This window comes from Cetorhinus maximus, chromosome 3, assembly GCF_964194155.1.
Source record: "Cetorhinus maximus chromosome 3, sCetMax3.hap1.1, whole genome shotgun sequence".
Lineage (NCBI taxonomy): Eukaryota > Metazoa > Chordata > Chondrichthyes > Lamniformes > Cetorhinidae > Cetorhinus > Cetorhinus maximus.
In genome coordinates, this window is record NC_135881.1 from 18,843,458 (window position 1) to 18,859,000 (window position 15,543).

The following is a 15,543-nucleotide window of genomic DNA, read 5'->3' on the forward strand; positions in this document are numbered from 1 at the left end:
CCTTCCCATGCAACCGCAGAAGGTGTTACACCTGCCCCTTTACTACCCCCCTCCTCATTGTCCAAGGGCCCAAACACTCCTTTCAAGTGAAGCAGCACTTCACTTGCACTTCCCTCAATTTAGTCTACTGCATTCGCTGCTCCCAATGCAATCGTCTCTACATTGGAGCGACCAAACGCAGACTGGGTGACCGCTTTGCGGAACATCTTTGGTCTGTCCGCAAGTATGACCCAGACCTTCCTGTCGCTTGCCATTTCAACACACCACCCTGCTCTCAAGCCCACATGTCCATCCTTGGCTTGCTGCAATGTTCCAGTGAAGCTCAACGCAAACTGGAGCAACGGCACCTCATCTTCCGACTAGGCACTCTACAGCCTTCCAGACTTAACATTGAGTTCAACAACTTCAGACCATCAACTCTCTCCTCCATCCCCACCCCCTTTCCGATCCCCCTTTTTCCAATAATTTATGTTTTTTCAATATATTTTCTTTTCCTACCTATTTTTAAATCTATGGTTTTATCTCCACCTTTTAGCCCGTTTCGATCCCTTCCCCCCCCCACCCCACCCCCACTAGGGCCATCTGTCACTTGTTTGTCCTGCTTTCTACCCTTAATGTCACCATTAGCACATTCCTTAGATAATATCACCACCATCAACGCCCCTTTGTCCTTTTGTCTACGACATCTTTGGCAATCTCTTTTTTGCCTCCACCTATCACTGGCCCTCTATCCAGCTCTACCTGTCCCACCCCCCTCTACCAGCTTATATTTCACCACATTTCTATATTTCTTTAGTTCTGATGAGGAGTCATGCGGACTCAACGTTAACTGTGTTCCTCTTCGCAGATGCTGTCAGACCTGCTGAGTTTCTCCAGCTATTTTTGTTTTTGTTCTAATTTAGTTTTGCTTTGCCCAGTCTGGTCCGGCCAAATGATTACTATCCTCACTTGCAACATATATGTAAAATCCTGCACACAAGGGGCTATGTTGTAGATGATGTATACTGTGTATGACGAGATGAGAGGTGTGTGTAGCTTTGCTTATGCGTATTCTGTATGAGCTTGTGGGACTGATGCAGGATGTTGAGGTCTCAATTCTTCACTGACAGTAACAGAACTAAGCAGGATAGTTGCAGCATGAGTGCAAATCTTGCTGGGTGAAACAACGTGGAACTTCTCTGCTTGCCTTCTGATGTCATTCTCCCATTCTTCCCAGTCCAAAGGGGACCCCAAGCAAGATACTGATGACTAAACAATCCCTTTCTTCTGATGACTCCTATTAGATAAGAGTAGAGCATCACATGATCGTTTTAGGTGAAGTCCTCGGAGAATTTACAAATTAAGTGTTGAAATCTCTCATGATTCAGAAGTTGTCTTCAAACTTCTAGCAGCAAGTGAACTGTAAAAGAGTGAAAGAACTGTAAAAGAACTTTAAGTAGTGTGCAAAATCCTCTGCAATGACTCAATTACTCCCAATTAGTTGATTGCTGTTAGAGGGATTTGAGTCAGCACTTTCCACCCAAATGCAGTGCGACCTCCTTAATGAGCACTAGCAGAAAAAAATGCCACTTGCAGAAAAAAGTGTCAGTCAACATCTTATGATCCTTCTGGGTGGCTATTCCTAGCACAACCTTTAACTATTTTACCAAAATGGTATTTTTTCAGCTTAAAATCCTATCTTGGTAACCTCCTGAGGCTCTTTCACTCCTGGCATAAATCCAGGGAAAATCACCCCCGTAACATATTAAATAATGAACCAAATTTCTCATCCTCTGAATATTTGTTTTTCAGACATGTGCATTTACAGTCGAATGTTAAAAAAAAATCATCTTTTTATTGCATCAATTTTGAATTTTCTTTCAGTTACTTAAACGCAGCCCTGAGCCAGCCTACCTAGACGAAGAAGAAGCTGGACCAAGTAACAGAGTTGAAATCTCTGAAGAAACTATTAATCAGGTGTGCATTGTTTCTGTTCCACGGTCATGGATAACTTGCACAGGGTAGTGAAGCTTCACAGACTTGTGTGAATGTGTTAGTCCCTCACCATCTGTTCTACTGACCACACTTCAAATCCTTAGTTCTTCCTCTACTCCCTTCAGTTTATTTTTTCCGCTTCTCAATCTGCCAGTTATCCCAGTGCACAATTCCATAACTGTGAGCCACACATTGTCAGGGCCCAAAGCAAAGGCTATGGGCCCTGGCAATAGTACTGAAGACTTGTGCTCCAGAACTTGCCGAGCCCTAGCCAAGCTATTCCAGTACAGCTACAACACTGGCATCTACCTAGCTATGTGGGAAATTGCCCAGGTATGTCCTGTACACCTACAGCAGGACAAATCCAACCCAGCCCATTACCACCCCATCAGTCTACTCTCCATCATCAGTTAAGTAATGGAAAGGTCATCAACAGTGCTATCAAGCAGCACTTGCTTAGCAATAACCTGCTTGCTGACTCTCAGTTTGGGTTCTGCCAGGGCCACTCAGCTACTGACCTCGTTGCAGCCTTGGTTGAAACATGGATGAAAGAGCTGAACTCCCGAGGTGAGGTGAGAGTGACTACCCTTGACATCAAGGCCACATTTGACAGTGTGGCATCAAGGAGCCCTAGCAAAACTAGATTCAATGGGAGTCGGGAAAACTCTCTGCCGGTTGGAGTCACACCTAGCACAAAAGAAGATGGTTGTGGTAGTTGGTCAGTCATCTTAGCTCTAAGACATCACCGCAGGAGTTCCTCAGGGTAGTGTCCTCGACCCAATCATTTTCAGCTGCTTCAATTACCTTCCTTCTTCATAAGGTCAGATGTGAGGATGTTTGCTGCTGATTGTACAATGTTCACCATTTGCAACAACTCAGATACTGAAGCAGTCCATCTCCAAATGCAGCAAGACCTGGACAATATCCAGGCTTGGGCTGACAAGTGGCAAATAACGTTCGTGCTACACAAGTGTCAGGCAATGACCATCTCTAACAAGAGAGAATCCAGACATTGCCCCTTGGTGCTCAATGGCATTACCGTCACTGAATCCCCCACTATCAACATCCTGGAGGTTACCGTTGACCAGAAACTGAACTGGACTAGCCATATAAATACTGTGACTATAAGAGCAGGTTAGAGGCTAAGAATGCTGCGAGGAGTAACCCACCTCCTGACTCCCCAAAGTCTGTCCATCATCTACAAGGCACAAGTCAGGAATGTGATGGAATACTCCCCACTTGCCTGGATGAGTGCAGCTCCCACAACACTCAAGGAGCTTGACTCTGTCCAGGACAAAGCAGCCCGCTTGATTGGCACCATATCCACAAACATTCACTCCCTCCACCACTGCACAGTAGCAGCAGTGTGTACCATCTGCAAGATGCACTGCAGGAATTCACCAAGGCTCCTTCGACAGCCCCCTCCAAACCCACAACCATGACCAACTGGAAGGACAAGGGCAGCAGATAGATGGGAACACCACCTCCTGGAAGTTCTCCTCCAAGTCACTCACCGTTCTGACTTGAAAATATATCACCGTTCCTTCGCTGTTGCTGGGTCAAAATCCTGGAACTCCCTTCCTAACAGCACTTTGGGTGTACCTACGCCACATGGACTGCAGCAGTGAGAGGAAGCTCGCCACCACCTTATCAAGGGCAACTAGGGATGGGCAATAAATGCTGGACCAGCCAGCGAAGCCCACACCCCATGAATGTATTTAAAAAATAAAAATGTCTCAGGCAATCTTTCTCTGCATGAACGTATATGTAAAATGACCCAGATCTTCCGAGCAGTGGCAATACTCAGAATGCTGCCTCCCTCAAAAATTTCCCTGACTTGATGCCGACGTGCTTTTCTTCTGGGCTCTTCCAAGCTTGGCTTCCAAAGAAATACGCAGCAGGCAACTCTGTCAATGCGGAGTAGAGTCGGCGGAAGATGGGACGCGCCCCTTTTTTTTTTTACAGCAGTACCTGCTGTATGGTAAGTTTAAAGGTCCAGTTTGAATTTTAGTGAATGGATGGGTGAATGGGTAAGTAGATGGGTGGGTTGGCGGGGGGTGGGTAGTGAGGTAGCAGAGGGATCAAGGGTTGGGAGGTGGTTGGCGTTTCAGTAGTGTAGTTACCCGTGTGTCAGACTACGTTTTCATCTGTCTAACATTTCCTGAACAACTACCCAGGTAAGTACTGTGAAACTGTCTAGTCCCTGCTTTTTCGTCCCTGCTTTTTCTTTTTCTCTAGCCTAATGAAGCTGGGATCTGAACCCTAGATATGAGGGTATTTGACTGTCTCTCTCTAAAAGAGTTCCTTGTGAATTTTAGATGAGAAAATTTCAAGTGACAGTGCCACTTCATTACAGATGAATGCCCAACTTGGTGTCAAACTTCTTTTGGCATCTACATTTTCATGCTAGACTTGTGAAGTCAAAATTACTAATTATGGTAGTAATAATGAAGTCACTATTATTGCCACTTACTATTGCTTTATAAAAATGTAAGTATACCTTTTTTCAGTGCCAAATCCCAGGCTTGCTGAACTTGATATACCAAAGGAGTTTACTTTTAATATATAATAAAATTAGATAAGTTTCTGATTCAGTCTAAGTTTCTGAATTCTGCCTATGGTTTTAATAATAGATCAATACATTTAAAGAATGTTTTCCCTTCTTTCAAAAATTTATAGGTGGCGTTTTTGGGTTTTGATCACTCTGCTGCAGAAATTGCCCTCAGGAGATTTAATGGGAACATTGAACGTGCTGTTCAGGCATTGATAGATCACGGTGGATATCTTCCATCAAGTCTACTTAATTCACCTCCCTCGTCATCATCACCAGAGGATATGGAGGTTGGAGGTGATTAGAATACAGTTAGCAAGATTGCACCATGCTTAGAGTGAATATGCAAAAGCTTTGGGAAAAGAAATAGAAAAACTTGCATTTCTGTAGCACCTTTCTTGAACTCTGGGATTGAAGCACCTGCAACGTCCTGTGAAGTACTTTTTGAAGTGTAGTCACTGTTGTAATGTAGGAGATGTGGTAACCAATTTGCACACAGCAAGGTCCCACGAACAGCAGTGTTGACCAGATAATCTACAGACTGATGTTTTTGGAGAGATAAATATTGGCCTTAACACTGGGATGAACTCCATATTTTGATCTTTTTTCTTTTCTTTTTTGATCTCCATATTTTGCCAGGGGATCTTTTATGTCCTTGTGTCCTCTTCCAAACAGAAAGGCCTTGTTATTGAGTTTATCGAAATATTGTTCTCCTGAGTGAATTACTGAAGCATTGAGGGGCACATAAGAGAAGATAGAGGGGAGTGTCTTCCTGGCTGCCATTTGAACTGTTTTTAAGGAGAAAAAACTACCAAAATACTGGAATATAAAACTGAGCCTTTTAGAATTTTGTTTGTACCAAAGTCAGAGTTTTATATTCCAGTTCACATTCCAATCCCACTTAGCATGTATGACAATTCTCAACCCATTCCTTCCTCCTTGGCTCTTTAGAATATTTCAAGTGCTGAGATGCCAGCCTGTATTGTGCTGTGGTGTACTCACTCTTGTGAGGAATAGGTTTCTTTGGTGATGGAGGCAAAGGATAACTCCTAACTCCTATTCACATTTTATATCTTGCTATAGCAACAAATAAATGAACAACTGATGAATTTTAAGATGAGGTACATTTAAAGTCACTTTTGGCAACTATTGTCAGCATGAATTGCTTCAAGGCCAAGTATAGTGCAAGCTGACTGAAGGATAAATCTCTTTATACAGTGCCACCAAAATGCTTTACTCTCAACTTCAGAACAACTCAACCTAAGAAACCAGAGAGCAGTGAAGGTTGGGTCATTGAATATATTCAAGGCTGAGTTAGATTTTTTATCAACAGGGGAATCGAGGGTTATGGGGAGCAAGCAGGAAAGGGGAGTTGAAGCCACAATCAGATAAGCCATGGTCATATTGAATGGCACAGCAAGCTCAAGGGACCAAATGGCCTACTCCTGCTCCTGATGCTTGTGTTCACTGCATTGGTGCAGCATTTCTTCCCACAACACTCTGGTTGATCAGAGATTGCTATCTTGTGCATAATTATGGATTTTTAACTTTAGATCTTCACCTACTAAGAACAGAATTAAGACAGCACAAACTCATTTCATATAGAATTCTGCAGCTAGCAGTCTTCATCTTGCCATTTTGAAAGAGTGACTCCTATTACTTGGTGACTCTTTCTTGTGTTCTCAGTGTTGCTGATTCTTGGAATGTGTGCAAGGATGAGTGGAAAAGATACTCCCTCCTATTTGTTACCCCTGGATAAATACATGATTTCTTCAGGTAGCATTACCATTCAGGCTTTCTGCCAATTTTTGGCCCAAAGGTGGTGGCCTAGTATGAGATTCCACTCTTTGAGCTGAGCCCTGCGCTTCTGTGGACAGCATAATATGCCCAGGGTTAAGGGTGGGACCTTAATCATGACTCCAGTCACTGGAGATCAAATGGAACGTTCACTGTCTTTACAGATTCTTTATGGAGAAATGCCATTCGACAAGCACAAGCTAAAGCAAATGTTCCAAAACAACAGTAAATGCAATGCTTAGAGGAAACCAGTTCACCATTCTAGAATTTAGTAATTTTAGATATTGTGCACAATCTGTTATACAGGAATTGTGGATTATTGTAAAACTCGGAACCTCTAGCCAGAACTTGATATGAGAGAATTCTTCTGTTCTTAAGCAATCCAAATGACTTCAGTCCAAGTTTAGTTATCCCAGCTTTTATGTCCATTCTTGGGATGTGGGAGTCACTGGCTAGGCCAATATTTATTGTCAATCCTTTGAGAAGATGATGGTGAACTGCTGCAGCCCATGTAATGTAGGTACTTGCACAGTGGTTTGGGTTGGAATTCCAGGGTTTTTGATGCAGTGACAGTGAAGGAATGGCAATTATAGTTCCAAATCAGGATTGGAGGGGAACTTGCAGTTGGTAGTGTTCCCGTTGCGTCTGCTGCCCTTGTCCTTCTAGGCGGTTGAGGTCATGGGTTTGGAAGATGCTGTTGAAGGAGCCTTAGTGAGTTGTTGCAGTGCATCTTGTAGATGGTACTAAGTGCTGCTACTGTGTGCCAGTGCTGGAGAGTAAATTTTTAACATACTCGATGAGGTGCTGATCAAGCAGACTGCTTTGTCTTGGATATTGTCAAGCTTCTTGTTTGAGGGTAGTTCCTACAATATTCAAGTGGAGACTATTCCATCACACTCCTGACTTGCGCCTTGCAGGCTATAAGCTTTGGGGAGTCAGGAGGTGTTAGTCATTGCAGAATTCCCCTCTGACCTACTTTTGTAGCCGCAGCAGTATTTATATGGCTTGTACAGTTCAGTTTCTGGTAATCCCCTGCAGGATGTTGATTGTGGGTGACTTCAAGTCCCTTCCACTGTGCCTTGGACTGTCACAGTCAAGACCAACGCCCACATAAATGCAAATCTGACAGTGACTACTAGATAGCGATCAGGCCCAGGATTCCTGCAAAGGCTTTTGTATGTTTAATATCATGTGAAATATGTTTTACCTGCTGCTAAATTGAGAAGTTTTGAAATTTCTGCAAAGAATTGATAAAAGCTGTGGCATAGTCTGGATACGTTTTTTAAAAATGGCTTTCTTTTTGTACCTGCTCCAGAAGAGTCCTCAGAAGAAAAACAAAGGGAGCGTGAAATTGTGGAAGAGGTTTTGGCGGATATCCCAGAACATGAAGAGGATTACCTTGACATGCCCCTGGAGGAGGAGAGGGAGGTCATTATCAAGTACAAGACTTGGCTACGAGGGTCACAGAATCTACCTCGTAATTAGTGAGCAGTGAAGGAGCCAGTGCTAAAACCCAGTCACTGATTTGTGCCTTATGCCTCTGTCTACAGAATTTGCCTTTTTATTAATGGCTCATCAATTTTTTTAAAAAAAACTTTTGTTAATGATTTAATTGCCAAAGTTTTTTCTATAAAAACCTGAAGCTGTGGCATCCTTTTCTTTAAAATAAAATCATCAGCTTTTAGTGCAAATGTTAGCAATGAGGATCTGTGGATCTTGCATCTTTGCAGTAAGTGTAGAGGTTTACTAGCAGTGTTCTCGTCACCAAAATAGATGTTGCTGTTGCAATAAACAGCTGATCCAAATTTGGCTGATATTAACGCTGGGTAGTTGTATATGGCAAGGAGACACCAGTTATTTTGCTCCTCTGGGTTTTGCTTTCACGTACTAAATTGTAAATTCTATTTGGAAAGTGCAGTAGCATAGGGAAACCTGTCTGACTCATTTTTATGGACATTTGGATTTCTTTTGTCAATCAAACAGAATTCTACCATTTTTTATCTCCTTGAAGATGCTCGATCGCATCACCAAGCATTTGCCGACTTGTGCAGTGGTCTTAAATGGTGATTTTTTGATAGCCAGAATATTAATTTCAACCAAGGTTCAATCGACAGTATTGTTTTCTTTCTTGCCCCAGTACTGACTTTAAATTGTGGAGAATATAATCAGTATTCAAAGCTGTTCCCCTGCTCTCTGGCCGCAGTTATTCAGTGACTCTCAATCCCACACCTGGCTTTGTGCACCAGCCAGCATTAGGTCTGCCTATAAATACACCATTGAAAACAGAGGATGATGTTTCGAGCACCAATACTTCGAATTTATCCTATAAAAATTAGACCAGGAATTAGATTTGAGGCAGGAGACAGTGCAGGTGTCCTCATAATTGTTATCCTACCTCAAACTGAAGCCTTATCTGAATGAGAATGAATGACTTTGGAGATCTGCAAAGCAGTGTCCTCATTGACCACCTGTACCTGTTGAAGCAGAGATTTATCGCGACAGACAAAGTACACACATTGTTCAGAGGTTTGTATTTCTTTTCTCAGTATTCCGATCATGATGCTGTTCTTCAGCATTTTTTTTTAACCCAAGTCTCCTTCACCTCCTGTGCTTCAGGGCTAAACTCCAAAGCAATTTGCTGCAGAAAAGTCAGTAGTGCCTCCCACTGATTTTCTAAATAATATACCTGGGACTCCATTGACTACTGAGCTGTAAATGCTAATAATAAAACCATAATAGGTGCTTTAAGTTAACTGGATACAGACTTTGAAAGGGGCTGCTGCAAATTGTTGGAAGTTTTAAAAATGTGAAAATAGAAATGATCTTTAAATTCAGTAAAAATGTACAAATTTAAATAGCCTACACAATCCTATTTTTGAAAAAATATGTATTTTGTCTTATGAAATTCGTGTACAGAGCCAATTTTTTTCAGCAACAACCCTTTTATAAAGAGATGTGCTTTGTTTGTTCTTGCTGTAATGGATTGAATTGAACCCAGCTGATTTAATCTTTTATTTCTCTGCCCACTTACGGAGTGCTGCACGTGAAATGATGGGCGCAGGAGGGCATTATTTGAGTTTTAGGACATAAAAATTCATCCACGATTCATTTGTAATAGGCTACTTTTGGCCTTGGCTCAGTGATAGCACCTTTGCCTCAGAGTCAAAAGGTTCAAACCACACAGCAAAGACTTGAGTACAGAACCCTGGCTGACATAGTCAGAGGTGCCATCTTTCAGATGTGACCTTAAACCAAGACCCCATCTGCCTCCTCCAGTAAACATAAAACACCTTGCGGCACTATTTGAAAATCAGGGAATTTCTTCCTCCTGTCCAGGCCAACATTTATTCTGGAACCCTGTTCAAACATTTTGCTTCATAGATGTTTTTAACAGCAGATTGGGACAATGCAGCAATTTAAATCAATTATAATTTTGCAAACTCTAGCTTCAACATATCTTTTTTTCAGCCTCGTTAAAGTTTTCCTCTCCCTTTCTACCTCCACCCCACCTGCCCTCGCCAAAGCACATTTCTGAATTTAAATGGCTGTACTTTGTCAGGAAGTTTTGATCCTTCTCCCTTCCCCTTTTTCTGTTTGATAATCTATTACTTTTCATAAGTGGCAACAAAATCTTTTTTTGCCTGGATTGGGTAGTGAACTGTTGCCTCTCTGTTCTTGAAGTCCTGCTTCTTAAGAGTTGTAATTTTTAAGCAGTTTATAATACTCAAATAAAATGATACTGTGTACTGAATGCTTTGTGTGTATACATGATTTAGAGTAATGACTATCTGGAATAATTAATAGAGGGTTACTAATGTTGTACCTTCTAGAGGGTTACTGGATGTCAGTAAAAGCTAAATATAGTGTTCCAGCAGTTTCTAATCCCTAGCTGGCTACTGAGGAAGGTTACATAAGTCAGATGAGTCTAGGGTAAAAAGTTGACTCCCTCCAGCATAGTAGGAATTTAAACATCTGGGTGGAATTGGGTTCCAGGGACTCTGTTATCCAGCAGCTGGTTCAAAGTTTCCTTTGCTGATGTTTGAGTCCAGAGTCGAGCATTGAGCTTTCAGTGGTCTAAAAACCAGCGATTCACTGGCTGAAAGCACTTCAAAAAGCTAATTTTGAGGAGAAACTTGACAAAAAAAACCCTTTTGATGGGATGGAAAGGATTATAATAATTATAAAGGATTTGATTGGATGGGGTGGGGTAGGGTAAGGTAATTTGAAGTGTAATACAGAGAATGGGCCATATGGAAAGGATTGAAGCTGCAGCAGAAAGTGAACTGTTCACTTTGGCTGCCATGGGGTTAATATGTGCTACAAGGTGTAGGAATGTCGCAAACATTTTTCCATTTCACTTCACATGCTAGCTGTTTACCCCCTGACTGCATAAGTAATATTCTGAAATGTTCATTATCACCTCTCTATTCTCTTTATGCTAGGAAAGGTCAATCTTAATCATAGCTATGTAACCAGAATTCCTCTTTTGCCCATATGCATTTGGCTATCAATCTGCCTTTTTTCCCTAACTTTACTTAATCCCTCTTTGTGCTTTTCTCTGCTGCCTCCCCTTCGTGATTATTTCTTTCCTGTCAGGTACTTTGCTTCCAATTCCTAGCTGAAGCAGCCCATGCCCAAACACAGCAAGACATGGATAATATCCAGGCTTCGGCTGACAAGTGGCAAGTAACGTTCGTGCCAATGCGAGAGAAGCTAACCATTGCCCCTTGACATTCAAAGAACAAAGATAAGTACAGCACAGGAACAGGCCCTTCAGCCCTCCAAGCCTGCGCCAATCATGTTGCCCATCAACTAAAACATTTTGCACTTCCAGGGTCCATATCCCTCTATTCCCATCCTATTCATCTATTTGTTAAGCTGCCTCTTAAACACCACTATCGTACCTGCTTCCACCACCTCCTCTGGCAGCGAATCCCAGACACTCACTACCCTCTGCGTAAAAAAACTTGCCCTGCACATCTCTATAGTTTTCTCCTCTCACCTTAAATCTATGTCCCCTAGTAATTGACTCTTCCACCCTGGGAAAAAGCTTCTGACTATCTACTCTGTCCATGCCACTCATAATTTTGTAAACTTCTATCAAGTCGCCCCTCAATCTCCGTCGCTGTAGTGAGAACAATCTGAGTTTCTCCAACCTCTCATAGCTAATAACCTCCAGACCAGGCAGCATCCTGGTAAACCTCCTCTGCACCCTATCCAATGCCTCCATATCCTTCTGGTAATGTGGTGACCAGAATTGCATGCAATATTCCAAGTGTGGCCTAACCAAGGTTCTATACAGCTGCAGCATGACTTCCCAGCTTTTATACTCAATACCCCTGCCAATGAAGGCAAGCATGCCGTATGCCTTCCTGACTACCTTATCCATCTGCGTTGCCAGTTTCAGTGACCTGTGGACCTGTACACCCAGATCCCTCTGCCCGTCAATGCACTTAAGGGTTCTGCCATTTACTGTATAATTCCTGCCTGTATTAGACCTTCCAAAATGCATTACCTCGCATTTGTCCAGATTAAACTCCATCTGCCGTTTCTCCGCCCAAGTCTCCAATCGATCTATATCCCATTGTATCCTTTGACAATCGCTTCACTATCTGCAACTCCTCCAACCTTAGTGTCGTCTGCAAACTTACTAATTAGCTCAGTTACATTTTCCTCCAAATCATTTATGTATACTACAAACAGCAAAGGTCCCCGCATTGATCCCTGCGGAACTCCATTAGTCACAGCTCTCCATTCAGAAAAGCACCCTTCCACTGCTACCCTCTGTCTTCTATGACCAAGCCAATTCTGTATCCATCTTGCCAGCTCTCCTCTGATCCCGTGCGACTTTACCTTCTGTACCAGTCTGCCGTGAGGGACCTTGTCAAAGGCCTTACTGAAATCCATGTATATAACATCCACTGCCCTTCCATTGTCGATCATCTTTGTCACTTCCTCGAAAAACTCGATCAAGTTAATGAGACACGACCTCCCCTTCACAAAACCATGCTGCCTCTCACTAATATGCCCATTTGCTTCCAAATGGTAGTAAATCCTGTCACGAAGAATCTTCTCCAATAATTTCCCTACCACTGACGTAAGGCTCACCGGCCTGTAATTTCCTGGTTTATCCCTGCTACCCTTCTTAAACAATGGAACAACATTGGCCATTCTCCAGTCCTCTGGGGCCTTACCCGTAGCCAGTGAGGATACAAAGATTTCTGTCAAGGCCCCAGCAATCTCCTCCCTTGCCTCCCTCAGTACTCTGGGGTAGATCCCCATCTGGCTCTGGGGACTTATCTACCTTCATATTCTTCAAGACGCCTAACACCTCTTTTTTGATCTCAACATGATCCAGGCTATCTACACATTCTTCCCTAGACAAATCGACCGCTAAGTCCTTTGGTGAATACTGATGAGAAGTATTCATTTAGTATCTCTCCCATTTCTTCTGGCTCCACACACAGATTCCCACTTCTGTCCCTGAGTGGGCCTACCCTTTCCCTGGCTACCCTGTTGCTTTTTACATATGTATAAAAGGCCTTGGGATTTTCCTTAATCCTGGGTGCCAGTGACTTTTCATGACCCCTTTTAGCCCTCCTGACTCCTTGCTTAAGTTTCTTCCTACTTTCTTTATATTCTCCACAGGCTTCATCTGTTCCCAGCCTTCTAGCCCTTACGAATGCTTCCCTTTTCTTTTTGACTAATCTCACAATATCCTTCGTTATCCAAGGTTCCTGAAACTTGCCATGCTTATCCTTCATCCTAGCAGGAACATGCCAGTCCTGAATTCTTATCAACTGACGTTTGAAAGCCCCCCACATGTCAGTTGTTGATTTGCCCTCAAACATCCGCCTCCAGTCTAGATTCCTCAGTTCCTGCCTAATATTGTTATAATTAGCCTTCCCCCAATTAAGCACCTTAATCCGAGGACTCCTGTTATCCTTATCCACCAGTACCTTGAAACTTACTGAATTATGGTCACTTTTCCCGAAATGCTCCCCTACTGAAACTTCGACCACCTGGCCGGGTTCATTCCCTAATACCAGGTCCAGTATTACCCCTTCCCTAGTTGGACTATCTACATATTGTCTCAGGAAGCCCTCCTGGATGCACCTTACAAATTCTGCACCATCCAAACCCCTAGCACTAAGTGATTCCCAGTCAATATAGGGAAAGTTAAAATCACCCACCACAACAACCCTATTGCTTTTACATCTTTCCAAAATCTGCCTACAAAACTGTTCCTCAATCTCCCGCCGGCAATTGGGAGGCCTATAGTAAACCCCCAACATTGTGACTGCACCCTTCCTATTCCAGAGCTCTACCCATATTGCCTCACTGCATGAGCCCACCGAGGTGTCCTCCTGTCGTACAACTGTGATATTCCCCTTAACCAGCAGTGCAACTCCCCCACCTCTTCTACATCCCTCTCTATCCTGCCTGAAACATCTAACTCCTGGAACGTTTATCTGCCAATCCTGTCCATCCTTCAACCAAGTCTCTGTAATAGCAATAACATCATAGTCCCAAGTATTAATCCAAGCTCTAAGCTCATCTGCCTTGCCTGTTATACATCTCGCATTGAAACGAATGCATTTCAGATCCCCAGTCCCACTGTGTTCAGTAATTTCTCCCTGCTTGCCCTTCCTCTTAGTCCTACTGGCCATATTCACTGGTTCCCAGTCATTTATTTCACCTACTGACCTATTGCTCTGGTTCCCACCCCCCTACCATACTAGTTTAAACCCTCCCGGGTGACACTAGCAAACCTCACGGCCAGGATATTGGTGCCCCTCCAGTTTAGATGCAACCTGTCCTTCTTGAACAGGTCCCACCTGCCCCGGAAGAGATCCCACTGATCCAGATATCGGAAGCCCTCCCTCCTACACCATCTGTTCAGCCACGTGTTCAGCTGCTCTATCTTCCTATTTCTAGCCTCACTGGCACGTGGCACAGGGAGTAATCCTGAGATTACAACCCTAGAGGTCCTGTTTTTTAACTTTCTGCCTAACTCCCTGAACTCCCGCTGCAGGACCTCGTCACTCTTCCTGCCTATGTCATTAGTACCAATGTGTACCACGACCTCTGGCTGTTCTCCCTCCCATTTCAAAATGTCCCGTACCCGATCAGAGACATCCTGGACCCTGGCACCAGGGAGGCAACATACCATCCTGGTGTCTCTTTCACGACCGCAGAAGCGCCTCTCTGAGCCCCTGACTATAGAGTCCCCTATGACAATTGTTCTTCTGTGCTTTGACCCCCCCCCTCTGCTGAACAACAGAACTGTGAAGCTGAACTGTGATGCCACTGCTTTGGCTACTGCTGTTGTTTTCCCCTGATAGGCCATCCCCCCCATGATAGGCCATCCCCCCAAAATGGCATTACCCACTGTCAATATCCTGGGGGGGTTACCATTGACCAGAAACTGAACTGGACTAGCCGTATAAATACTGTGGCTACAAGAGCAGGGCAGAGGCTAGGAATCCTGCGGCAAGTAACTCGCCCCCTGACTCCCTAAAGCCTGTCCACCATCTACAAGACACAAGCCAGGAGTTGGTTGGGATACTCTACCCTTGCCTGGATGAGTATAGCTCCAACAACACTTAAGAAGCTTGATACCATCCAGGATAAAGCAGCCATCTTGATTGGCACCCTTCCACAAACATTCACTCCCTCCACCACTGATGCACGGTAGCAACAGTGTGTACCATCTGCAAGATGCACTGCAGGAACTCACCAAGACTTCTTCACTGTTCCTTTGCTGTTGCTGGGTCAAAATTCTGGAGCTCCGTCCCTAACAGCACTGTGGCTGTACCACACCCCAGGGACTGCAGCGGTTCAAGAAGGCAGCTCACCACCACCTTCTCAGGCAATTAGGGATGGGCAATAAATGCCAGCGAAACCCACATCGCTTGAAATGACTTTTAAAAAAGGACCAGGAGTAGACTATTAGGCCTATCAAGCTTGCTCCCTCATTCAGTATGATCATGGCTGACCTGTAGCTTCAACTCAGTTTTCCCACCTGGTCCCCATATCCCTTAATTCCCTGTGAGACCAAAAGTCCAATTATCCCAGCCTTAAATGCATTAAATGGTGGAGCATCCACAACCCTCTGGTGTAGAGAATTCCAAAGATTCACAATCCTTTGAAGTAATTTATCCTTATCTCAGTCCTAAATGATTGATTCCTTGTACTGAGACTGTGACCCTGTGTTTTAG

At 43.6% G+C, this 15,543-nt stretch overlaps 1 protein-coding gene across 2 annotated transcripts in view; it reads left to right on the top strand.

Moving 5' to 3' along the window:
* Positions 1-10,073, top strand: part of nub1 (negative regulator of ubiquitin-like proteins 1) — a 35,124-nt gene extending 25,051 nt beyond the window's left edge. For both annotated transcript variants that reach the window (XM_078536850.1, XM_078536857.1), the window contains 3 exons: positions 1,864-1,956; positions 4,654-4,822; positions 7,638-10,073. In XM_078536850.1, coding sequence (XP_078392976.1) covers positions 1,864-1,956; positions 4,654-4,822; positions 7,638-7,807 — 432 coding nt within the window. In that variant the 3' untranslated portion in view covers positions 7,808-10,073. The remainder of the gene's footprint in view (positions 1-1,863; positions 1,957-4,653; positions 4,823-7,637) is intronic.
* Positions 10,074-15,543: the final 5,470 nt, after the last annotated feature.